At 39.6% G+C, this 25,818-nt stretch overlaps 4 protein-coding genes across 7 annotated transcripts in view; 3 read left to right on the top strand and 1 right to left on the bottom strand.

Annotated features, from left to right (window-relative positions):
* Positions 1–25,818, bottom strand: part of LOC147042574 (kinesin-like protein KIF13B) — a 47,129-nt gene that overhangs the window by 5,141 nt on the left and 16,170 nt on the right. The window contains exons 26-45 of one of the 3 annotated variants that reach the window (XM_085937852.1): positions 25,674–25,814; positions 25,482–25,511; positions 25,269–25,368; positions 24,949–25,075; positions 24,825–24,880; positions 24,624–24,742; positions 24,312–24,488; positions 24,104–24,196; positions 23,695–23,847; positions 23,550–23,627; positions 23,373–23,429; positions 22,786–22,879; positions 22,569–22,651; positions 21,568–21,630; positions 20,741–20,803; positions 19,430–20,621; positions 13,904–19,252; positions 12,276–12,464; positions 6,463–11,014; positions 5,943–6,052 (exon numbers count right to left, since the gene is read on the bottom strand). In XM_085937852.1, coding sequence (XP_085793978.1) covers positions 19,020–19,252; positions 19,430–20,621; positions 20,741–20,803; positions 21,568–21,630; positions 22,569–22,651; positions 22,786–22,879; positions 23,373–23,429; positions 23,550–23,627; positions 23,695–23,847; positions 24,104–24,196; positions 24,312–24,488; positions 24,624–24,742; positions 24,825–24,880; positions 24,949–25,075; positions 25,269–25,368; positions 25,482–25,511; positions 25,674–25,814 — 2,859 coding nt within the window. In that variant the 3' untranslated portion in view covers positions 5,943–6,052; positions 6,463–11,014; positions 12,276–12,464; positions 13,904–19,019. The remainder of the gene's footprint in view (positions 1–5,942; positions 6,053–6,462; positions 11,015–12,275; positions 12,465–13,903; positions 19,253–19,429; positions 20,622–20,740; positions 20,804–21,567; positions 21,631–22,568; positions 22,652–22,785; positions 22,880–23,372; positions 23,430–23,549; positions 23,628–23,694; positions 23,848–24,103; positions 24,197–24,311; positions 24,489–24,623; positions 24,743–24,824; positions 24,881–24,948; positions 25,076–25,268; positions 25,369–25,481; positions 25,512–25,673; positions 25,815–25,818) is intronic. The other 2 variants (XM_085937850.1, XM_085937851.1) reach the window with 2 other exon arrangements.
* On the top strand, positions 22–1,048 carry LOC147042575 (trace amine-associated receptor 1-like). The gene has a single exon (XM_085937754.1). The coding sequence runs from the start codon at positions 74–76 to the stop codon at positions 1,046–1,048; it is 975 nt and encodes a 324-aa protein (XP_085793880.1). The 5' UTR covers positions 22–73.
* LOC147042576 (trace amine-associated receptor 7g-like) lies at positions 4,123–5,513 on the top strand. Its single transcript, XM_085937858.1, has one exon. The coding sequence runs from the start codon at positions 4,123–4,125 to the stop codon at positions 5,098–5,100; it is 978 nt and encodes a 325-aa protein (XP_085793984.1). The 3' UTR covers positions 5,101–5,513.
* On the top strand, positions 6,524–15,590 carry hmbox1b (homeobox containing 1 b). 2 transcript variants are annotated; one of them, XM_085937856.1, is made up of 10 exons: positions 6,524–6,812; positions 8,772–9,430; positions 10,431–10,516; positions 10,885–10,995; positions 12,324–12,477; positions 12,634–12,716; positions 12,875–12,970; positions 13,387–13,478; positions 13,681–13,764; positions 14,552–15,590. In XM_085937856.1, the coding sequence occupies exons 2-10, from the start codon at positions 8,784–8,786 to the stop codon at positions 14,693–14,695; spliced, it is 1,497 nt and encodes a 498-aa protein (XP_085793982.1). In that variant the 5' UTR covers positions 6,524–6,812; positions 8,772–8,783; the 3' UTR covers positions 14,696–15,590. The 2 variants fall into 2 exon arrangements, with proteins under 2 accessions (XP_085793982.1, XP_085793981.1); XM_085937855.1 differs by having other exon boundaries at positions 6,525–6,812; positions 13,384–13,478.

Here is a 25,818-nt window from a genome sequence, read left to right on the forward strand (position 1 = left end):
GATGTGCAAGTTGATCAATGCTTTTCATGCAAATGATAATTAACTAAATGTTTATTCACAGGAATCCAGAAGAATGGAACCAGAGCTGACCGACATTTTTACTAACATGCATCCCTGCTATGTATTAGATAATATAACATACATATTTACGAGTAATCCGTCAATTATATGTGTTTCGCTGTATGTTTTTCTTGGTTTATTATCTATTTGTATAATATGTGGAAACCTCCTTGTAATAATTGCAATCATATACTTTAAACAGCTCCACATACGTACTAACTATCTCGTTTTGTCTTTAGCTGTGGCTGATATATTGGTTGGAGTTTTGGCTTTTCCTTTAAGTATGACTTTCACCATATTCTCCTGTTGGCATTACGAAGACCTGTTTTGTATATTACGAAGCAGTTTTGATATCACACTGAGTATAGCTTCAATTTTAAATCTTTGTTTTATTTCTATTGACAGATATTACGCAGTGTGCCAGCCTCTGACCTACAGAATTAAAATAAATGATCATGCTATTGTCATCATGATCATAGTAAGCTGGAGTGTTGCTGGAATAATAGGAATTGGAATTACAGTAGTAGGATTTAGTCTAGGGAAATGTGAAGAAAACTGCCTAATAGATGCATTGATTTCGACCTCTGTGGTATGCATATTTGTGTTTTATATTCCAGTTATCATAATGCTTAATATCTACTTGAGGATTTTTCTTGTTGCACAGAAACAAGTACGCAGCATCCAGAGTACAGCGTGTACAATGTCAGGATCAAGTGTCAGTAAAATGGAGAGGAAAGCTACCAAAACTCTAGCTACTGTTATGGGAGTTTTTATTTTATGTTGGGCACCATTCTTCATTTACTTCACCTTTCAGCCTTTAATACATCATGTAAATGTGATGGAAATGCTAAATTGGCTTGCGCTTTCAAATTCATTGCTTAACCCATTGATTTATGCTATCTTTTACAGCCGCTTCAGAACAGCTTTTCGACTGATCATTACTGTGAAAATATTTCAAGGCGATTTTACACACACACAACTCTTTTAATTTTTTTTAAATTTAAATATTATTGCAATTCTCAATGTTTAAATGTAATCAGACATTCTGGCATCTTTCCTCTCCTGTTCTTATTAATCTTAGTGTCTACTTGAGCAGTAAGGAAGTAATGTGTCCCAGCTGATGTGCTAAGTGCCTCTCGCAACTGCACAACTGTAAATGTCATGTGGAGTTTGTATCCCTGCAGGATTGGAATGTCAAATAAATGTACTGAAGAGCCCAAAACTTTGCAGTTTTTATTGCCATGCTGTTTGCTTGTTTGTGAACTGCCTTTGCCGTAAATGTATTATCTCCAACCCGTGACCCGGTAATGCATTTTTTTTTTTTTTAATCTATACACAGTATTTTTTTTATCTATATGGTAGTTTGTAAAACACCATCTAATAACATCTTGCAACAAAACCTAATATTTACTATTTATACTATGCATATGTAAAATTGTCTTGTTGTTACTTACGTTGTTTACTTTTGGTTCTATAACTGCTTGTAGTTTGATCTGGTGTTTCACCAATTCCCTTATGTCTGTTTGCTATCATTATTGCAGCTTGTCTGCCTCTTTCGTGACAATAACTCACGTAGTCAACTTATCATACAGTTCACATGCATATCTCCTGTGTTACAAAAGCAATTTGATAGTTTGCTGGTTGCAGCGCAAGTTTTCTTGCAGCCTAATTGGCATCATCACCATCTCAGCAATGTTGTTGAAGCTTTGCTGTCATTCTCAGTAATGCGGCCTCGCCCATGTTACATGTCATTCGGTACTTCCCCTGCTCTTGCCTTAGGTCTCATTTTACTTTGGAAAATAGTTCAGTATTTACGAATAGGTGACTAAAACACAATCTATATCGTATGTTGTTGTTACATTACAAATGACAGCACACATACTCAGCTGTCAAGGTAAGAACAATTGAGATAACTTGAGTTTGCTCCACAATGGGGGAATTTGCATACAGAAATACATTTGGATACAGAAAGTCCAAAAATAATATGCAAAAGAAGACATTCATACATACAAAAAGCACACTGCACAAAATAGTATAGAACTTTTGTACTTTTCAAAGTGCATCTGAATTAAATATTCAAATTTGGCGTAATTTTACTGGGGCTTCAACTTTTAAGTACAACACATTTGCTTTCAATAGTTAATCATCTACATCTAATTATGTATCTTGTGTTTTATTAACAAAATAAATATGTAATAAAATTATTTTATACACTGAAATAATGTATTTATTATTCATTATTAGAATTATTATTCTCTCAATAATAATAAAATTATTTTATTACATATTAAGGTATTTATGAAAATAATAGTGATCGCAGTGTCGGAGGCTGGATTTTACGTGGTGGCGGAAGTCTTATGAACTTGTTGACTATTTCAAAACTTGAACTGGAAACCTCGCTGTGTTAAGAGGCGCCAGCATTCTTTGCATTGTTGACTAACGTGCATGTAGAATTCTGCTTTCTCGTTGCACAGTGCACGGCACCGGCAAGCTAATTGAATAATAGTGATATTCATAATAATAATCATAATTAATTAATCTTTAGTCAACCATAATTAAAATATTGCCGCTGATTACAGCTAATGCTAACTTCCAGCTTCACTTTAATATGGATGTTTTTCATGTTGTGGATTCAGTGTCTTTATTAAAACTATGGAGTCAAACACTCGACCCTTGGTTTAATGACAGAACTCGCGCTAAAAAGGAGAGCCGCAAAGGTGAATGTACGTAGGTGGGAAAAGGAGAAGCTGCAGGTTCTTATCAAATCTGGAATGCCTGCTGGCATAATTACCAACCAGATCAGTTCTAGAGGCCAAAAACACTTGTCAAACCTTTTTTGGATGAACTTAATGTCGAGGAGGTTTTCTCGTCAGGTTTTAAGATTTGGCACAGGACAGAGTCAGACCTGTTACGAGTTTCGAATGGCATGCACTGGATGACTATGTGTGTCTGGTTTTGTTGGATTTAACTGCAGTATTTGATACGGTGGATAGTATTTGTTTTCTGGGGTGGGGGGGATTAGAGGTCGCGCCCTTGAGTAGTTAAGAGACTATTTGAATGACAAAACAATTTTGTTAGCCTTGGTTGGTCTGAATCCCACACTGCCCCACTGTCATCTGGTGTTCCACAAGGTTCAATTCTGAGCCTCTCTATTTTGATTGTATCTGCTGCCTTTGGGTACCATCCTAAGGAAACGAGATATTTCCTTCCACTGTTTTGCGGATGACAGTCAGATCTATGTCCCGCTGAGCAAAAATGATACTTTTCACTGAGACCATTTTTGTCATGTCTCAAAGAAATTAAGACCTGGATGTTACTCTTTGGAATGATGTTAATCAAAATGCCTTGCTGCCTACTTTAAAATTCATCTTAAGACACTTCGATATTCTTTGGCTGAGACTTGGTTTTGCTTGGACTGTAATTGTGTTTTAACTGTTCTTTCTTTTTATAAAATTATTGTTTTCCCTGTGTTTTGTTTATGTATAAGTTAATTTTGTTCCATGTACAGAGCACTCTGTATTTTCAACAAATGCAGGGCATATGACCCCCCCCCGCATGCACCCCTGTAATTTACGCCTATGGCAAGGCAGCATAGTACACCCTGAACTGATTGCCCGTTGATCACAGGCTTCATGCTGTATAGACAAACAACCATTAACCGTGGCTCAGTAACCGGAGGGTCGGCCGTTTTGTTTATGTTAATGAGATGTGGGTTTATAAAAAGCTAGAAGCTAGATGGCACTGACTATAAGCAGGCACCACTGCTTCAAGAACTAATATTCACATTAAATTAACAGGTAAGATAACAGGAACATGTCTGAAAGTGCTTCTTTCTTAAATGATCTGTTAATGAGTCAGTCAAGAATTTTTTTGGGGTTACATTCTATTTTAACAGAATTGTCCTTTTAAATGCTAATACTGTGTTCAAATGTGATTTATTGTATTTCTAGGGGGTAACGCTCTGTTTCAACAGCAGTTTCTTTTTTTTTAAAAGCTAATATTGTGGAACATTTTTCTTTTAAATGCTAATAATGTTGATCATTATTGCAGAAATCTTAAAGTATGGAACCGGATTCGTTCCGGAACGAGACTGATGCTACAAATCCCAAACATCCTTGTTATGAGTCTTCCAATTCATCCTTGATATTTACAAGTGACCCTTCTATAACATGTATCTTAGGATATTGTGTACTTTCTTTTTTGTCTATTGCTACAATATGTGGAAATCTTCTTGTAATAATCTCAGTTGTGTACTTCAAACAACTTCACACTCCTACTAACTATTTTATTCTGTCTCTATCTTTGGCTGACTTACTCGTTGGTCTTTTGGTTTTTCCCTTCAGTATGGCTTTTACTGTGACCTCGTGTTTTTTTGACAACAATTTCATCTGTAAAATCCGAGATATATTCGACGTGTCATTGTGCACGTCATCGATTTTGAATTTATGTTGTATATCTATTGACAGATATTATGCTGTGTGTCAGCCTCTGGCATATAGATCAAAAATAACTGTTCAAGTAGCACTGTCTATGATTCTAGTGTGCTGGGCTATTGCCGTTGTGATTGGACTCTGTATTATAATAGGAGGATACAGCCAAGGAACATGTGAGGAAATGTGTTCCGTTACTGTTATTTTGTCAAACATTATGGGACCTGTTTTGGCTTTTTACCTACCCGCAATCATTATGAGCTGCATTTATTTGAAGATTTTTTTTGTAGCTCAGAGGCAGGTGAGCAGCATCCAGATCTCAAAAACTATGAGTAAGGTGGAGAGGAAAGCTACCAAAACCCTAGCCATTGTTATGGGAGTGTTTTTATTATTCATGTCTCCTTACTTTTTTTGTGTTGTCTTTCAGCCACTCTTCTCTCATCCCCTGTCGATTCCTGCGATTGAAACGTTGAACTGGCTCACGTTATCTAATTCAATGCTGAATCCTTTTATTTACGCTTTTTTTTATAACTGGTTCCGGTCTGCTTTTAAAATGATTATAACTGGGAAAATATTTCAAGGTAATTTGGGTGATTCCATATTGATTTGATAGGGGCTCATGCCATTGTGAAATATAGTCTGTTAAATGTTTTGACATTTGTGGCGACTAAATATTATCATATAATGTCCACGTGATGACTAAGAAGTTTTTTAGGGTTGATACATTATTTTGATCATATGACTATGTGACTCGTTAAAACCTTCCACATTCCCTGCAGTTGTTGAAACTTTCCAAATGATGTAGAAACATTCTTGCATAGTTAGTTATCTAAAATGCTCCACTAGTATTTGTTTCCACAACCTAGTAAAACAAAGAGCTAGGACTCTCTGTAATGATTAACCAGTTTGCAGAGGTGACCCCTGAAACCTGATCACTCTCACCGCCACCCTGCTTTCTCTGAATAAATAGTCTCTTGCAAGAGGCGAAAGTCAGACTGCTTTCAAGCACCTCTGAATCATACAAGGTAATGAAGGCTTTCTTCACTTGCAAGTGCTAAAAAGAATAAATTGTCTTCAGTGTGGTTCATGCAAAGATGGTAGAGTGAGGAAAACTCTGTCATGATTGACTTGTGGGGACGTTCTTTAGGTTTTATTTTAAAATATACAATAAAATATGAGAAACTGAAGTCAGAATTCTGACTTTATTCACAGAATTCTGACTTTAAAGTGGGAATTCTCACTTTAAAGTCAGAATTCTGAAGAGAAAATTCAGAATCCTGTAAGCCCCTTTTCTTCACTGGCCCTAATCCTCTTCCATACATTTTTCTTGAATAAAAAAGGTTTTCTCAAAAAATTTTCCCCACCTATATGCACATTTGCATTTTATAAAATAAATGTAGTATTTTACAAATGTTGTCTCTTTACTGGCTCGTGAATGGAAACGCTACTCACCTTTTTAATATACTTGATGTTGCTGCCCTCTGCTGTTTTCTCAAAGATTGTGCAACCCACCACCAACAGTGTCTTTCATGACTTGGGGTCATGACCAGATATTAAGAGAGCTGTTGATAACAACATTCAAATACAGAACTTGAGTATGCATGAAAGTTGACTTGAGAGAGTGCATGTTTATTTGCAGGGTCGCACAAAAAAGGACAGACTAAATACATGCAAAAATATTTATCAACAGTGATGAGACAAAAAAAACAAAGCTTTGCAAAAGAGAAGAATTATTTTCCAGGATTGCAAACATACATACAACATACAGTGTCACATTACACAACTATACGGTTCCAAGATTATGTATGTTTGTTTTGTTCACTTAGGATTAGATAAGTATTGAACTATGAATCATTATTATTGCAAAGCAAATGATGAGGATCAGTTTTTCTTTGAACTTTTTAGCAGCACGTTTGCAACATTTGATCAAATACGATTCAATAATAAACTGAGAGAATGCAAATTGACGCACTCAGTGCCAACTGTAGATCTGCCTCCAGCAACCCCTCCTCTTCATCCTTTAGGGGATTTGTAGTTTTTACTCCCAAGAAACTCCGTCAACTGTTGGAGAGTTTTTTTGAAGAGAAAACTACAATTCCCTCAGAGCTCCTCGAAAGTGCTGCTTGTCAATATGGCTGTTGTCAGACAGACAAAGCGGAGAGGCAAATAATTCGCCTCTGATTAGAAATCCTTGGGAGAAAAAAAAAGAGTCGAACGGGGCACTGACATCAAACTGCGTTAATACCGGGCCTCGGTTTAAATCGAGGTGATCTTTTGATCGTTTCTTCAAGTTAGATGGTGAAGTGGACAATATAAACCGAGGTAAGTGTTGTAGTTTGTCATATAATGCACTGGAAATGTTGTAATATTAATATCAAAGCATCGCTAGCAGCAGCGACAGTCGCCGCCGCTGCGTCTAACGTCAGCAAGTCATCGCGTTGGCACGGCTAGCATGTATTGCTAACTAGTGCATACCGCATGCATGTTGCTGAACCCGTTTATTTGCTATTACTTTTTTTAATGGTTCCCGCAGGCCTGTGCGGTTGTCAAAAATATGGTTGGAATTTTTGTGTTGAGTGGTTTGAAGCTTGCCTTTTTGACGTCACCTCGTACAGTATCTGTCTGCTATACATTTGCTAACATTAGCTGTTTGGGCAAAGGGCGTGAAAAATGGCATCACCGTCAGGTTTGCTTTGCTGTTCTTGATTAAAGCAAACTGCAACTAAAATCCATGTTGGGCAGGTTTTAAACTAAGTAGAAACTAGGTAACAATAGTGAAAGACACAATGTAATCTAATGACATTGATGATTATAACCTGTCAGTTTAATAAACATTGTCTCTGAGTTCAAATATATTTTCTCCTTCAATGCAAAGTTGCATTGAATGCACCTTCCAATTAAAAAGAAGCTCCCCAAGTGGATTTTCATCCACTACAGTGCATATAAAGCATGCACACCTTTGTGTTCAAAACATTTGTAAATTGGCAGCATATTTTTTGGGCAGTCTATCAGCGTGGCACATCTCAATGTGATGATTTTTGCCCTCTCTTTGCAAAACAAATGCTCCAAATTGGGAGGGCATCACCTATGCACAATCCTCTCCTGCTGGAGTTGGCCATATTAAAAGCATTCTTTACTTGATCTTTCTATTCTACTGAAATCATCTTCATCTTTAGTTTTCTCGCGGAAGCCTGTAGGTTTCACGCTAATGCTGACTAGCAATTTTGAACTGTTCATAATTCATTCCAATTCGACAAAGGTGCCACTTTCAGCTGGAAAAAAAACAAAAAAACAGTCAGTGTTCTTTTGGTGAGGATCAATATTGTGTTTGTGCTAAACAGACTCTTACGAATTGTGGCCAAAAAGATCAACCGGGATCTGACATTAAACATGTTATTTCAATCGAGTTAAACAGGTTATAGATTACAATAATGGTGGAAAAAGTTTTGGAATTCGAAATATGTCGGTTTCTTTTATATATCACAAACCAGGCAATTGAGCAAGGGTGTGTAGACTTTTTATAGTTTTAGTTGCACAGCCTCCCTCTGTGTTTTGTGTGCAGGTCTTAAATTCCATCATTTAAATTTGTTGCAGTCTGTTAATAGTTAACTCTGTAAATGCTTGAACACGGATGGCTTAATGATCACTCAGTGTCTGTTTTGAGAGTAACAAAGTGCGCAGAAAATCCAAACGTAACACCAAGTGTACTGCAGTCTTATTCTAGACACATTGATTTTTAGCATAGCAAATTGCTTATGAAAAGCATTGAACGTGGGTGGTGCGCATGTCCGGGAGCTGTTAAAGAATGGCCGTCAGAATGTTAAGATCGAATCAGCTGTCAAGGTGACTCTGGCACTCTGCGCGTGTTGCTCGCTGGGTTCCCAAAAATAGCTGATATATATTTTTTTTCCCATTCCTAGCCCCTCCCATCCTTTTTCTTTTCACACTTCTATCTCTCACTCTTCATTTTCTTATCTGCTTCTGCTTTATTTTCATCTTGCCGTTTTTTTGTTCTCTCACTTTCCCGACAGTTTCTCTCGACTTTGCCTTCTATCTTGCCACGCCGCTTCCTGTCTCTGCCTCATCTGTCTCATTTTCTCTGCCCATCTGCAGCTGCGTTCTTTTCCACTCTTTCCTACTTAATCCTCTCATTTCCCCCTTGACAATCCCCCTTCATCTGTCTATTTCTGTCTTCTTGCAGTTCTTTGCCTCAGATTCCCTTTGTATTTCCCCCCCCCCCCGTTGTCGTTAGGCTCCTAACCATTCCGATTTGTCTCCTAGTTCAGCATCAGGATGTCTGACTTCAGCGAGGAGCCTCGCTTCACTATCGAGCAGATAGATCTGCTGCAGCGGCTGCGCCGCTCCGGCATGACCAAGCAGGAGATCCTGCACGCGCTGGAAACTCTGGACCGGCTGGACCGGGAGCACGGCGATAAGTTTGGTCGCCGCACCTCATCCTCCTCCTCTTCCTCGTCCGCCTACATGGTAGGCGGGACAAACAGCTGCACCAACAACTCTGCCTCCAACAACACTGCCTCCGCAACCACCACCTCTTCCGTGACGTGCAACGGCGCCATCAACAATGGCGAAGACGGCGTCGGCGACCACTCCGCAACCACTGCCTCCTCTACGACCTCCAAGATATCCATAGCCACGCAGACGCAGTTTGGCAGCAACGGCGGGGGGCTCTCCCCCTCTCTTAGTAACAACTACGACACCTCCCCACCTCCAGCGCCGCCGCCACCCTCCACCATCTTGCCCTCACCTGTCTCACTGGTGGCGTTGTCACAGAATGGGCGTGACAGTCTAGCTGCCACACCCAACGGAAAGCTGTCTCCTCCTCGCTACCCCGTCAACAGCGCCGTAGCAGTAAGAACCTTTGGGTTCGAGCCTATAGAAGAGGACCTTGATGTTGACGATAAAGTGGAGGAGCTGATGAGGTCAGTAGAAAAAAGACTGAGGGCCCTCAATTCAATTAAACGGAGTTTTACGAAACTGAGACCTTTGCTTTCTTTTAAATTCAGATGAACTCATTTGAAAGTTTGTTTTACTACTCGGATTCGCGCTAATCTTAGATTACATTAAATGAATGTACAGTATTAACTTGTTTACAGCTGCTGAACTGACTGAGGATCCAAATCAGGGCGAAGAAGAATATGTGACGTGATCACAATCAAAGTAATCAGTTTAATTTTGCTGAAAATCATTGCCCTTGCAAATTTATACATTCTGTGATGCTTCAAGAGAGCATGGGCAGAAGTAACAATGTTATTTACAATGTACCTGCATTCATACTATTTAATTGCAATACTTTATGTTGGGGTGCAGGAAAGCTTTTCGGTCCCACCTCAGGCAATTTTATTGGATTGACTTTGCAAAATGTCAAATAACATTAGGGCTCGAAATCACATGCTCAATGTAGCATTGTAGTAGTTACTTAGGGCCATTACGATCCATCCGTATTCTCCCGTTATCCACCTTTTCCTCCGCCTCTAAGCACTTACACATTAGCCCTCTCCTACCACCGTAAACCTCTGATGCCGTCATGCTTTCGACTGGGTATTGATTTAGAGTTTCAAACTCGATTTAATTCACAAGAGCCCGATATGATTCAGTATGGGGGGGGGGGGGGGGGGCATAAATAAGTATGCTTATGTGGAATAAAAACAAGTAATGTCATTTTTTACAGTCGGGAAGAATAACTGAATGTAAAGTGTAATGTCAAAAATCTTATTTGATTGCTTAGACTGGTGGGTGCTTTGCTTGCCCTTCTGCTGCTTGTTGCTCTTGGCAGTCAGTATTTTTATTTTACTGGTTCTTTTATCACAAACAAGATATTTAGGTTGAATTCCCTGACATGTTTCGGCTTGTACTTCCGCCTCCATCAGTGTCAGTATTTTTGTAGATAGTAATGGTGATTTTTTTTTTTTTTTTTTGCAGGAGGGATAGCAGCATGGTAAAAGAGGAAATTAAAGCGTTTCTGGGGAACCGACGAATCTCGCAGGCTGTGGTGGCACAAGTCACTGGTAAGTACCAACCACATTTTCAAATTTTATTCAAAACATATTCTATATTGTTACTTATTGATGTCCTGTATGAACATTTTGACTTTTAACTTTCACGAAATGAAAAATTCTAAATGGGTGCATTTAGGTACGATGGATGACGGGAGCAACCAACACTCACGCCTTGAAGTACTTTCTAGTGCAGATGTATTATTTTGAACAACCCAACAATACACTAGTGATGCAAGGAAGCTGCATTACAAATATCACTGCATTCTTCTCTTGTCTGCCCTTTTGTTGGCACAATTATTATTCAAGGGATTTGTCTGCTAACTGTGCCAGGGCTTGATGTAAAACACTCACTAATTTGATGTCTGGCTGCCTTCCAGGCATCAGCCAGAGCAGAATCTCCCATTGGCTGCTGCAGCACGGCTCCGATCTGAGTGAGCAGAAGAAAAGGGCCTTCTACCGTTGGTACGCGCTGGAGAAAACTACACCAGGTACAGCTGAAGGCTTTACCTAGAAGAAGCAAATGCAGAGAATCTGCTGTATTTATAGTTTTAAAGTAAAGATGAAGACTTCTAAAATAAACCAAGCAAGTTTCTTCTTAGATGATTGATGAGACGTTCAAGTGTTCAACATCCTGAAATGGGTCTTCTGACGTGATTGACGGGATACTATTGTGAAGTTTATGATGAAATGTGAAACATTCCTGTTTTATAATTTACTTCAGCCAACCTAAAGGAGCACTTATCTTACAAAAACGTGATGCTGCTTCCTTTAAAATATTAAAAATATATTGAAAGACAAGCTTTAATATTTTCGAATGGGAAGAGGCAAAGCCCTAAATACTGAAAGGAGGTTTACGCACACTTTTAAAGCCACACTTCAATGTGGTTGCTTAAACAAGTGCCATGCTGACTTGGCATCTTCAGTGTAAATGTGTGCTGTATCAACTTCTAGACAGGCAGCAGACATCCCACGCCTTGTCCTCTGCGGCATGCTCCTTGGTGGAGGTCTGCCAACGCCATCAGCACTGCAAACTGCTCTTTCGTTGTGAAATTTATGGGCGCAGTGAGCCTCGCCAAGCACGGCGCACACTTCCATCAATGCTGCAGAGGAAATGGATGCCCTTTTAATGCTGATTGCAAGAACTATTGCAGGGTTAACCAGTTTGGGTTGGGTTATGACTCTGCAAATGTGTCCTGCCTTTTAGGTGGGTGTCAATAGTATGGTTGCAGTTGAATGAGTCAGAGTAAGGGTTTGGTATGATAAGGCTGACTTGAAATGCCACACTAACATAGTACAAACAATAAATGACGGTTAATGTAACTGTGGAAAGATTTGCTGATTTGTAGTAGCTTGCTTACATCATTACGAGAAGAGCATGGAGGTAAACCACTCTGAACATTAAACTACTTTAAATGTACACAGCAAAATTATTTGTTTTTATCATGTCAATCAAATAGAGAAAAGCCCAAAGAACAATTTCCCTTAATTTAATTATGTAAAAATCTTATCAGGATTATATGTGATTATTGGTACATTCAATTTTGGCCATATCGCACAGCAATACTTTGGTTGTTAAAATTGTGTCGGAATTTTTGTAATCATGGATATATGATTGAAGATAATTTAATGCTTCATGTTCAAAATGTTATATTTGTTTATAAATCACCAGTCTTTCAAGTGGTGTGTGTTGGTTTTGGCTTAGACACAATTGTGAAAATCGAAATATTCCATACAAAATATTCCCAGTGTTCTTGAGAAGTGATGATACCTGTGTATTCTACTCGGAGCAATGCTCATTTCTTTTTGTCGACGATAGGTGCCACTCTGAACATGCGGCCGGCGCCATTGCCTCTGGAGGAGATGGAGTGGAGGCAAACCCCTCCTCCACTGGCCACAGCCCCGGGAACTTTCCGACTTCGGCGGGGAAGCCGCTTCACTTGGAGGAAGGAGTGTCTGGCTGTGATGGAGAGGTGAAGAGACAAGAGAGATAAACGTTTGAACAATATCCCATAATAGCCACCAATAAAAACACTGGCTTGATTGTTGAAATTAAAAAACACTATACTTGGTTGTCTTGGCTCATGTGTAAAATAATTCATCGAGCCTGCTCCTTGTGCCATTTATAGCTACTTCAACGACAACCAATACCCGGATGAAGCCAAAAGGGAGGAGATTGCCAACGCCTGCAATGCTGTTATTCAGAAACCAGGTAAACTGCAGGATCAGTAAATATGTGAATCACAATAATGGTACTATGTGAAAGTAAAAAAAAAAAAGAATGGATATCTATGACGCCATCTTTTAATTGATTGGTAGACTTTGCATTGTATTGAGTCGGTGGAATTTCACCTCTGTGATCTTTTTCAGGGAAGAAGCTATCTGATTTGGAGAGGGTCACTTCTCTCAAAGTTTACAACTGGTTCGCGAACCGCCGCAAAGAAATCAAGAGGCGAGCTAACATTGGTAATGTATCTTTGGGAGCGAACAAAGTTTATTCGAAGCATTGATTTTTTTTTTTTTTAAATACAAGCCTTTATGGGCTTATTACTTATTTAATAAAAAAAATATATATATTTTGTGAATTTTTCATTCAACAGAAAAGGTTTATAGATGAGAGGTTGGCTGAAAATACTACTTTAAATGTAGTTCAGTGGTAATAATAAAAGTATTATCAAACTTGGTTAGAGAAAGGCTCCAGTTAAGTCTGACTCCGCTTGAATTGTTTCAACATCAAACAATTATTTCGGAAACTATCTGTATGTTGGTTTGTATTGCTAAAAGTACCCCCAAGTGGCAAGTCACTACTGCACTCCAGTTTTTACTAACATTTGCAATTGATCGACAGTAAATGTCACACTGTGTCCTTTTCCTCCAAGAAGCCACAATCCTGGAGAGTCATGGGATAGACGTGCAGAGTCCAGGAGGACACTCCAACAGCGACGACATTGACGGGAACGATTTCACAGACCAGGTACAGCAGCTTCCTTTATCTCCAACAACTTTCTGGACCTACTGTCGTCTTGACACTAATACCACACAGTGTATGTCATCTAACTCTGAAAAGATACAAATCTGAAGAGGTGCGGTGCTGAGTGACTAAATATTTCTTGGACCTAATTGTAATTATTGGTAGATTTATTTTACTTCTCAAACTATACTACTTTTCCTTTTAGGCATGTGATCTGCCATATTTTGACAAGAGACCTCTCAGCCGACAATTTGGCCTTTACCGCTTGGAGCCCAGCTCCCCTACACAGGTAACTCTTCACATTTAGTCACATTAGTCATGATCGCATTTTTGTTTTTTGCAATGTCCACAACCTGCATTATAAAATCTGTCACCTTTCCAATCTTTGACAGTGGCATGGTCGACAGGATTTGTCTAAAGTTGCCTACCTGTAGTTTGGTGGTCCATTCCAGACGTCTTGCAGTTGAAATAAAATGGAAAAAAAATAAACCCCTCTTAATATTCTGGGACAAACAGTTGCACTGTAAAAAGCACATACAAACATAAAATCAAAACCGGTCTGACACATATTGGAGATGAAACTAAAGAAAGAAATACAGCCGGTGCATTTTTTTTTTTTTTTTTTTTTTTACATTTCATGTTGTGCTATTTTTACTACCTGAGATGTCAAGGAAGGCTTCTAAAAAAATGTTTCAAAAGCCTCGTCAAGTGGTCTCGGTTCACTTGTTTGTCGTCCACAAGGCTTCGGATGATACCATTCACACTCCACCAAACGAACTGCGCGAGAAGAGCAATGAGCTGAACCAACCTGACAAATGTGAACACATCTGAATTAAGACAGCTGGCACATCATCTTATATTTGTGTGGTATAATTTAGTCCTGATGAAACATTGGAACAATCTTTAAAATGTTGACGTTACTAGATCATAAATAGCTCAATTTGCTCAATGTATTCAAATAGGTCATTCTTCAATTCAGACTTCCCCAGGGAGAACTTGACTCACTCAACAAATTCTGGGACAAGGGTAGCAACTGGCAAATTTAAACTCATATTCTCCCCTTCATCCTCTCTCAGGATGACAACGCCGCTCACAGCGAGCACCAGGATCCCATCTCCTTGGCTGTGGAGATGGCCGCCGTCAATCACACCATTTTGGCCCTGTCTAGAACCGGAGGGGTTCCCAGTGACATCAAGACAGAAGTCCTGGAGGACGATTGAACGGCGAGGAAACAACAAGAGGCCAAAGGGAAGGAGGAAATTTAAGGGGCATTTCCACCGCAGGAAGCTTACCTGGAAACAAGGAGCTTTCAGAGGACCCTTGTGTGTTTGGACCCCAGGAAGTATATCTAAGTTCAGTTCAGTGCTAGAAGAAGACCCCTACTTGAAAGGTATTACATACTTCAGGTTTAAAGACAAAAAAGTTCCTGGGCCTCATAAAAGTACTTTTTCAAGAAAAAATATCCAAGCACTGAATTTAAGAAATGGGTCCCATGGTCCAAACAAGCAACGTTCCTCCAAGGTTTTCCTAATTCCAGGGTGTTCCTTGTTCCTTCCGAGACCTTATTCCTTCCCAAAGCGAACCGACATGAATCGTCTCAACTTCCTGATGTATTAACTTATCGTACAACTAAAGAAAAAGGATCCTACCATCCCTGAAAAAAAGATAACAGAAGTTCTGGCCTTTTCTCAAAACCAAGTTCCAGTTGTACTCTCAGTTTCCCGTCCTCTTCGTCCCGAACACTCTCCTCTTCTTTTCCTCCCCCACACTCCTCCTTACCTCTTGCAGCCTGGTCGTCTGAGCCAATCCTCACTCAGTCTCACTCAACCTCAGAGACATACTCAATAAATGTGTACTGTATATATGATAGATAGGTTCTTCTAGTTCTCAGTCACCCGAACCTACCGGTGTGCTACCTACCTACTCTCGCGACTCACCCTTGTTATTGTGCAATTAACGACAGGAGAAGCCTCTGGATGATGTTTTGTGGAGTGCGTCGTCTCTGTTAGAATAAATCTGATTGGCAGTTTCTTTACCGGCCATCCCAACGCTCTGAATGTTCTCAGCCCCTCGCCGGATGGAATCGTTGAGGTTTTCTGCTATCAAATGCAAACCTGAAGATGGTTAGCCTTAAGTTCAAACACGCTCACTACAGGACGACTTTGCATGTCAGGAATCATGAAACGTACTTTAAAAATGGTAATTTTTTTTAAAGTTTCCATTCTGCAGCAGAAAGTCTACAATCATTGTGATATTTAGCTCGTTGATGAATTAAGTGCTTGAGGCAATGAAGAATCAGTTAATGTGATAATCAAGCAAACGTAAGCTATCTACTAATGGAATTTGTGTTTTTATGTTAACGCCATCCATGCCAAAGGAAAAGATGCTGTGATGAGGCCGGCTCAAAGTCGGTTCTCTGCACCACAGACTGGTCTGACAGCGATCTTCATGGACATCTAAAGCCATTTGGCATATGTTTTCTTGGGCCAGTTTGACCCAAATAGGGCAAGTTGTAATGCTTGCTGGCAGAGGCTGGATGAAGTATAAGCGTGACTTGTCCACCTCTATAATGGCCAAAAGAATGTGATCGGAGCATTTTATTATTATTATTATTTTTAATAATAATTAAGTACGGCAAACTAAAACCCTATGTGGAATTGGTTTGGTCTTTGCCAATGTAATTAGCTCAAAGGTTCAACCACCACTTTTAAATGCAGATTTTCCTCACTGTGTAGCTCTCTAAAAAGGACAGAAGTGTCATTGTTTTGATGACAAGGCAACTTTTCAGTCACTCTGAGCTTGGCACTTTTTGACAAAGGAATAGATTTACATCATGGGAAAAGGCTTGTTTGTGTTATTTTGTTTCACACAAAATTAGTGGAACATAATTTGCTCTTAGCGTTCTTATATTCACAGTGAAAAGTGATGTATTATTCTTAAGAGAAATTCATAGAACTGAAAATACTAACAAATAAATATAGCTTATTAAAATGACGAAACTAATGTACAATGACAACATTTAAAATCCTTTGCAAATTTGCAGACATTTAAAAGCAAAGGACAAAAAAATAATTTGGATTAATTGTTGAGTTATCCTTGTTAACATAACATTTAAAGACATTTTCCCAGTGTAAAACTATTACTTATCAAGAGGCCCAGGAAAATAATATGTGATGAAATAATAGTTATACTTAAGAACTGTTGAAATTAACTGATTTGGACGTATCACAACCTGTGGTTTTAATGACAACATTGAAAGTGTTTATCAAAGGTCTCCTTCATGCATTTCAAAAAGGATTTAAAAAGGATTTTAAGGTTAAAAAAAAGTATTTATACTCATTTTTATGGCTAATGTACAAAGTGTTTTGAAAAGAATCATGCTTGTTGTTAAATTAAGCCTTTTTAAGTTCACCAGATTTTTTTTTTTTACATGTATTTTCTATTGTGTCATTCATTATTAGACTGAATGGCAGTCTTCCCGTTTGTGTCTGACTTATTTTGTGAAAGACAAATAACAATGCACCTTACGAGGAAAATGTTAAGCTTTTGACTTCAACTTGATGTGATCTTGTCCCTTGCCCTGAAGCCAGACTGCATTGTGAAATGAGAGCGTTTGGATGTTTCCTATTGTGGGAGCTGGCACAGAAAATCACTGAAAATAATTGAACCCTCCTCCCTGGTTTTGCCTTGAGACCACCACAATGGATTTGAAATAAAACAAGATGTGATTGAATTGTAGACCTAAAGACCCTGTTTAGAGAATTAAAACATGTGTTTTATGTTTAGACAGTACATGTTTGTAAATACCAATTGCTGAAAACATGTGCAAAGACTGAGAATTAAGTCGTCCTTAATTGTGAAGACGTTGAACTGTTTTTCAGAAAGGTCTTAAAGCTAGAAAGTCTATGGACCTTCACGAAATGTACATTTACTGCACCATTTAAGGATGATTAATTATATATTTTTTATTTTGCTCAAAACAAGATATGATTGATCAAGACATTTAGAAATATGATTTTTTTTACCTTCAAAAAAAGCCATGAGTTGCCTTCATAATTTATCTGTCAAAAAAAAAAACGTTATTCTAAAACGTTTTTTTCTTTTGTTTTCTCTCTCCCATTCATAACTGAATTTAATTCAATCACGTCATGTTTTTCCAAATCCATTTGACTGTAGTTAGTTTTTCCAAACCCAAGAGTGCAAAATGATAAAATCGTTACTTGAGAATAAATTGCCATGAACTTGTGGAAGATGACCTTGGCACACAAAAAATCTGAAGCTCACTTTGTCTTTGCCGTGCACACAAGAGTGCATCTGGAGATTCTCACTTGAAGCTGCTTTCAAATAAATTGTTTATATTGTTTCAGAGATTAAATAGCAGTACAAATTTATATCCAGTAGTATTTAACCTGAGTGTTCAAGCTTGGCAAAGGCCAGTACGGGATGGACAAAATGAGTGCTCAAGGACTGAATTGGATGTATTTCATTTCCAGTAAGGTGACTGTGCTGAAATAGAGGCTGTAACCCTGACGCTGATATCTTCCCCCACCCACATACGCACACAAAAAAAAAAAATCCCCAACATCGATACGTACTCCAGTCGTAGTGCTTCTTCTCCAGGGATGTCCTCTCGTGGTACGTCAGGGTTTCCATGTTACAGGTCCCTCCTCCGTGTCCCCTGTAAAACGCCTCATCCGAATATAGCTCAGAAAAAGAGGACTGAATGCTGTTGTTTCAATCTCAAAAGCTATGTTATGTTCAAATTTATTGTATTGCCCATTTTGAAATTTAGTGCCTTTTTTGGACAGTAGACTGTTCTGTAATTAAGATGTAGTATATATACATTTTTGTACAGTTTCTTTGTTCATTTTTTTTAACTTGTGTTTATTTTTAGTATGATATATATACTGTACAAGAGAATAAAGCTATATCACAGAAACCTTTGGATTTACTATTTTGTGTAAATAATCCCGTGTTGGATGATGTGAATTTAATGTTTTTTATGGATTTTTATTTGACTTCAAATTGGATGCTCTGTGCTTTTAAATCTTTAAATTGCCCGCTGTGGATAAGACATGATTGTTTTATATCAGAAAATGACAATTTATGTTATATCACAAAATCTGAGACTATTTTTTTTTATTTTTTTTTATATGATGTTAAAAAGCTTTGCACAGTTGGTGACTTCCAAACAATCAAGGCACACAAAGGATCAGTATCCCCCCCAAAAAAAAACATTAAAAATGCTTAAAAGTAATATTAGAAAACATAACCCTAAAGCAGCAAATCTCTTCCATGAAGCCACCTTAAGATTCTAAATTCAGTATATAACTGTTAATGCAAAAACAATTACTTACATTTCTTGGCATGTAGCATTACAAAGTGTTCAAGTGAACACATCCAGCATTGAATGAAAACTGGGAGAAACGGGTCCTACCTCCACATGCAGAAAGACGTTTAACATGTTAAATCTTGCTTACAGCATCAAATATGTGACGTAGAAAACACTTCCAAGACAATTCTGAGGCTTCTCATTCTACCTTGTCAAGAATTTTTATGGTCTTCTGCAATATTGCGAGACGATGATGCACCTTTAGCCAGAGCAGTGAGTGCCGCCAGGTTCGGCGCTGATCCTGACAAGTTGGCGCTGCGGCGCTTCTGTTGCTGTCGTCGGCGTTTGCCGCCACCCCGGGTCACCCTGTCCGGCCGGACTAGCACTCCGTAACCTGGATTACAGTGGAAGTAGTGCTTCCCGCCTACGGAGCCGTCATTCTTTCCTGGTAAATGACACAAACATGATGACTACAAGGTCAAGATCAGTGCTTTTGTTTTTTCTGGAAAGGGTGGGGTATTGCGAGGCACCGCTCTTGTCCTCTAGAGGTTCTATGAATTCTAACTGGTCAATAAAACAAAAGGCAAATTTATTTTGAGGCTTTGGGACATTTTCTACTCACCTGCAGGTACCTCAAGTTCCACTCCCACCCACATGCCCTCAGCAAAGTCTGCGGGTCCCACGTAACGCACGATGCCTCTTTTATTGGTTCCTACAGTGACAAATTCCCCTTCTTTTATCCAGTCGGGTAGAGGGACCGCGGAAGCTGCCTCGCCTTCCTCGCAATCTAAAATGAGCTCCAAGGGCTCTGCCAGATTAGAGTCCAATTTTAAAGAGGCACCGGTGTCAGTCTGAACAGGCTCCCCCTCCGAATCACCGAGTATCTGTTGGAAGGATTTGAGGTCTGATGACTGGACTTTCTGGATCTTGAAAGATTTGACTGCTGCTGCAGATTCGGAGGGTTGCACATTGGGTTCCGCTGAGGCATCTAGGTTTTCTAGGTGGACCTCATCTCTGGATGTTGAGATGGCAGAACCACTGGTGTTCTTCAAAGGGGATTTTTCCTGGGAACAAGCTAGTGGATCAGAATCCTCCAGTGGGACTATAGACTGTTCACAGGACATTTGGGTTGAGACGGAAGCAGGCTCTTCCAATTTGGACTGTTCATTCTTCTTTAACACTTCTTGAATTGTTTTAGTTGATTCTTTCGTATTCATTTGAACTGTTCCTGTCACAGAGGTCTTTGGTTTTGAGTCTGTTGGTTGTTGCACTTGCACTATAAATGAATTTGTGAGTGACAGCTCACTGTCTGATTGTGCCGATTCCGGTGAGTGGTGTTCTAAATGCACTGTTGTTGATGGAATGATGGAGTCTACGCATTGAGAAGGGTCTTCGACTTCTTGGGCAAGAGAAGGATTTGGTTTCTGTTGATTTAAATCAGATGAATTGTGATTTGGTTTGGACTGCGGTAGGTTGGTGTTCTCCGTAGCTGCCTGGAAAAACTCTTGAGGTTCAAATCCAGAGCCACTGTCAGATTGCAAGGAAAGTCTCTGTATCACTTTATTTTCTTCTTCATCTGTCATGGCCTCAAAACTATCAACTTTTTGGCCTGACGACGGAGGATGGTCCCAGCTCAGCGTGTAGACGTCAGAAAGCGTTGCTGTGGAGATACTCGTTGAAATGTAACCACTTGACGCTTCGCTCATGGAGCTCTGGGTGGAGTCTTCTGTCTCTGGGATGATTGGTGGGGGGAGAGGCACTAATCTGGGACTCTCCTGGTGGATGGCAGGAGGGCTGACTTCCTCAGTAGGAACCTAAAGGGTAACCATGGTGAAATATCAACGTTATTGGAAAGCATTCAAGCAGAATTCTCCAATCTGCATTGACACATACAATTGAAATAGTACAGTGGTGAATGCACACTCTGACTTACTTGCCGATGTGTGTTCATTCCCTCTTCAACACTGGCCGACTGCACCATGATACGAGGCACATTCTGTAACAGAAGAGCAGTTTTAAAGACTTCTGTTTTTCCGACAGGTCTCACGCTAGACCTATGAGTAGACTTCTATTTTAACCTCTGTCCACCTGCTCATGTTCTAAATGTCTTTCGAAGCGCATGCCCGTGCAATTTAACGCTGTGACAAAATCATAGATCAGGCATCAGTGAGCTGGTAATACCAAAATAGAGCCTGAGGGAGAAAGTTCATGTGTGATCCGTAAGACAGATAGTGAAATCACACAGCCTCAAAGAAATTGAAAGTGGGATAGCTAACCAGGCCATCTGTTTCATTATTTTAGCCCTGCGCTTTTCATGTAATGAGGTCTGTATATTCAAGTTTCACAAAAGAGAAACAACATGTATTTAGTGTACTGATTAGCGATAAAGATGGTGATAGGAGACAAATATTTGTTTATCAGATCCCTCAAACAGACAATCACGCTAAAACAATCAAGATAATAGCAGTGTAATTATAATTGCACCCATGATCGTTCATCCAGTTCTCTTGTACTGCCACTCGACGTGAGTTGTTAGCTGATGAAATATTGTGCCACTGGCTTTTAAAAAAAAAAATTTCCCCTCACTGAGCACCATGAAAAATATCACAATCTCAAATCTGAAGCTTTTTGGGGGGGTGAGAGTCCTAAAAAGTTATATTCTGAGGCAGCACACAAGCTGATAAATGAATTGAATGCATTCATGGCAATCTGAGCGATGATTTTCCATGCAGCAGATGAGAACTAAGCAACACAACCTACATGGACAGTAGAGAGCAGGTCAAACACATCTATCCTGTCCTGCTGGGGCTCAGGACAGCCAACCTGAAAGTTGACACATGCAACACATCCAAGATCCCACTTTGAAATACTGTACAGCTAAGGCTGTCAATATTGAATATTTTGTAGAATTGATTATTCAATTAATTAATCGGACAACATTTTATTTTGCATGTATTAGCCTCCACCTCCCATTTACTGCTTATTAAAACCAAACTCAAATGCTTCTCAAGTTGTACGATATGGAATGTGACTTACGGCTTAATTACATTTCATAAGACACGTTTATTTCTTTACAGACTATTTTATTGTGTGTTTTACAACACAACCTGGTTAAAGTCTTAGGTGCCGCAACCACGGCACCGGCAATCTGTGTTTCCACTGCACGATTTCCTTGATTAGCTTTCCCTCCGTGGACCGTAGAGAGAAGCCACAAATTGTGGCTTAAGGTGATCATCAGACAACAGGAGTGCTGTCGTGTTTTTATCGCAGTGAAGAGCTTTGACTCGTGCTTCTCGATGGAACAAACATAACAAGGTTCACCTGCTCCTAATTACCGCTCCTTTTACACAGCGTGCTCCTGTCTCATTGGGGGCTGTTTGGAACAAGCTTTCATGGCGAACAGCACATCATAAAACACATTATGCAACCCATCAATCATTTGCACCGTAAGTGGTGCTACTTTGCATTTCTAAACAGCTCACGCTAAATTACAAAACTTGGTTGTACATGACTCAGTCATCAGGTTGACAGTGTGTTTCCTTGGCCCCATCTAATGCATTGCATTATTATTTATTTTTTTTGGTCGAAATATCCAGGATCAAGAATTATAGTGAGTGAATTATAGTATCAATTTTCCCCTCTTTGATATTGGTCAGTAAATTCCAAAGTAAAATTTCCATAATATATTTTATATCTTGAATATGGTGATGAACTTGAAATCCCAAATTAAAGAGTAAAATAAATCCCGAACTGGAGACTACCTGTTGATTTACAATGACCTGTTCTCCACTATCTTCTTTTCCACCAGAAATCAATGACTTCAGGAGATTAGGAACAGCCTTCACTGAAAGAAGACAAGATAGAACAGAGCCTAAAAACGTGTTGTAGAAAAGCTAACAAAAGGTTGGTAGAGAAGAGGTGATAAGAACCAATGAAGGGCAATTTGCCATTACAAGAAGCTCATTTGCTAAGTCGCACCTGTTTCTGGGGTCAGGCTGTGCGATATGGAGCTGGGCAACGTGCGCCTGGACTGAGCAGAAGCAGCGGAGAGGTCCTGGTGACTCTCCCAACCCTGCACAGACATAAACAGTTTGCTATGGGTGGTCTGCAAGTACCACATTGGCTACCCTTGCTCAATGTTGTGCTGATACCAAGATCTTTGAAAAGAAAAGGACCTGTCTCACTATATAGCATTTAGGGTATTAAAAACTAGATTTATAGACTTATATCAGATTGGCAGATATTTTACATTTTAAGCCAAATCTGCAATTGGTTCTAATGTCATCATAATTGATTAGATTCAGAAATAAGACATTATAGCAAACATGATCTCCTTCACCACAGGGATGTTCTGTGCTGCGATCATTAATAATCAGATTTTATCCTGTTTCACTTCCTCCCAAGTTTTCTTGGGCTATGCTGTAAATAAATGCTCCACTTACATTTTCTGTGCATTGAATGTTTATCAATGTGTTTAGGAGATTTAAGCTTCTATTTTTTCCAATGCTGAAGCCTTTTAAGAACAACAAAAATACAAGGTGAAGCTGGAGTACAATGCTTCTCACCTTGAAGTCACCGAGTTTATGAGTTGAAGAGAACACATCCAGATTGCCGACTGAGAGCTGGGTGGAGAATTGCAGACGCAGCACGTGGTAGAGTTAGTGACAGCGGTTAAGGCCAGGGGTGAGGAGAACCACAAGAGGGCCATTAAGATGTTAGTTACTCAGAGATGACTCACTTACCCGGTTGACGTTTGGCGAGCTGAGGCAGCGTCTGGGAACTTTCCCTCTGAGTGCTAGTTGCTCCCTCACTGTTACCTCCTATGCATAAATGTTAAGTTAGGCGGGCAGTCCGTTATTATGTTGTGTATTTACTCCACGCCACAACCTGTCGCAGTCTGTCGAGAGTGAGGATGTTCTCCACAGCCAGGACGCTACGCAGATATTTCTCGATAGCTGCCTCACTATCGCCTGACTGGTCATCATCTGTGCTAGCGGCTAATCGGGCCAGCATCTCTCGGTCTTCTGGCCCGTGGAAATCCTGAGGGAGCAAAGGTACAAATCAGTAAAGGGGAAAAGTAGTATCCCCAGGTTCAGTATTATTTGTGATATTAATATGTTATCAGCGCTCATTAGTTAATACATAACACTGTGCATTTTCATTTGCTCTAATTGGGTCGCCAAAGTTAAAAAAAAAAAAAATTGTATTTATTTAACAATTAAGTTCTGTGTTTTTTGTACATTTTGAGGGAATAACATTCTGGGTCTATAGAAAATGCTATAATGCAGACACTTACTCCTGGTATGTTTGAGACAATTTCAAAGGTGACGCCACATCCTGGGATGGTGCTGCGCTGGGACATCCTCTTCAGAAGGCTCTGTGCAAAACCCTACATCAACAACACAAATACAGTGAATAAGGGTTCTACCAAGGTCCTTAAATTAGAAAGGTTGATGTAAATCTGCTGAGAAACAAAAAAAACACAACAACAACAAAAAGCTTACCTTTTTCCCAGTGACATTGACACAAATGCGTTTCCTCAAAATCAGTTGCATGTGGGCAGGGTGGCTCAACTCAACCACGACACGGATCGTGAGGTAGACCCTCTGCTCACCAGATGCCACACGGCTGAGCTCAGGGCAATCGTGTACTGTTGAATCCCAGGATGCCTCCACCTTTACCTAGACCACACAGCAGAGGAAAATGTATAAATGCTTTCATCAAATATGAAATAAACTCCTTAGTAATTTACTACTCTTCTATCACAACGAAAAACCAACAGTTTTGCAAAACAGAACTGGTGCATGTCACCTTACTTCTGAATTGTCGTGTTTGACAATGTGAAGGTCAAAGAAGTCATCTTCATATTCCCCAGCAAGATATGCATCGACACCCCCGGCGAGAGGGGCAGAAAGGTTTGACTGGAAATCATCAGCTACAAACCAAACCATTAAAGAAGTGAATTCACCATTGATTCAGTGAAGGACATTGTTGTTGAAAGATTTTAAGACACAAACCACTGAGATCCAGAAACAGGACAGGAATGTGTGTTTCCATCCCTGGTACAGGAACTCTATAAGAGAAAAGTATCATTGTTTGGTTGAATTGAATATACCACCTATAGGACACAAACACACACACCTTTCAACCGGTGCTCCAGGAATACCACTGCCAGCTGACGGCACCAAAACGGCATTGCGTTCTTCAGTGAGTGTCAGACGGCACTCGAGCAGCTGAGACTCCCTTTCTAAATCGTCTTCTGACTTATCTGTATGCACAGACACAAGAGAAATCACCAGTAATGAAAGAGCGGAGATAATGTGAGTGTTTCTACCAGTAACTTGAAATGTCTTGTCAATTATAATTACAACAACAAAAATGTTGATGTGCTGCTCACTGGTAGTAGAAGTGGGAAGATTCATTCTTCTATAAAACAAAGGAGTGTTTTACTATATGAGTACCTTGTTTGGACATTATTTTCTGTAACTGCTGGTCTAGATACTCCTGACGCTGAGTGAGTGTGGCCAGCCACTGTTCCCGCATTCTTTCCAAATCCTCTTCCTTCACAAAAATACATCAGAAATAGCCTTTTGATGTTGTGCTCACCAAGAAAAACTTTCGTAGGTTAGCCAAAAACATTAGCTAATATGTAAGAGCAAACGTTGAGTACTTACTTGGTAACTGTCCATTTCTTCATCCCTAGCCTGAAAATACATATTTTTAGATCAATTCTTAAATATAAATAATGAACAATGGAAGTGCAGATGGAAGGGACGTTGGTTGGCATATCACTAAAGATCAACTCAGTTGCCCCCTTCCTAAAATAATGCTAATACTGTGCTATTAAAATGATCATCTTCCCTTACCAGCATTGAGTCCCTGCCTTTTGGTGTATTTTGGACCTTGACGTCTCCAATGGACACAGAGAGGATAGAGATGGAGATAAGTGGCATCGTGCCAGAGTCTGGCACGGAGTGCAACTCCACCTGGACTCGGCGAGACTGACCCTGA

Source organism: Syngnathus leptorhynchus, chromosome 18, assembly GCF_054491065.1.
Source record: "Syngnathus leptorhynchus isolate UIUO chromosome 18, UIUO_Slep, whole genome shotgun sequence".
Classification (NCBI taxonomy): Eukaryota; Metazoa; Chordata; class Actinopteri; order Syngnathiformes; family Syngnathidae; genus Syngnathus; species Syngnathus leptorhynchus.

Coding starts and splice junctions, on each gene's coding strand:
- LOC147042575 (XM_085937754.1), top strand. CDS start 74: ATGGAACCAGAGCTGACCGACATTTTTACTAACATGCATCCCTGCTAT.
- LOC147042576 (XM_085937858.1), top strand. CDS start 4,123: ATGGAACCGGATTCGTTCCGGAACGAGACTGATGCTACAAATCCCAAA.
- hmbox1b (XM_085937855.1), top strand. CDS start 8,784: ATGTCTGACTTCAGCGAGGAGCCTCGCTTCACTATCGAGCAGATAGAT. Junction 9,431..10,430: donor AAAGTGGAGGAGCTGATGAG/GTCAGTAGAAAA, acceptor TTTTTTTTGCAG/GAGGGATAGCAGCATGGTAA. Junction 13,479..13,680: donor GGAACGATTTCACAGACCAG/GTACAGCAGCTT, acceptor TTTTCCTTTTAG/GCATGTGATCTGCCATATTT.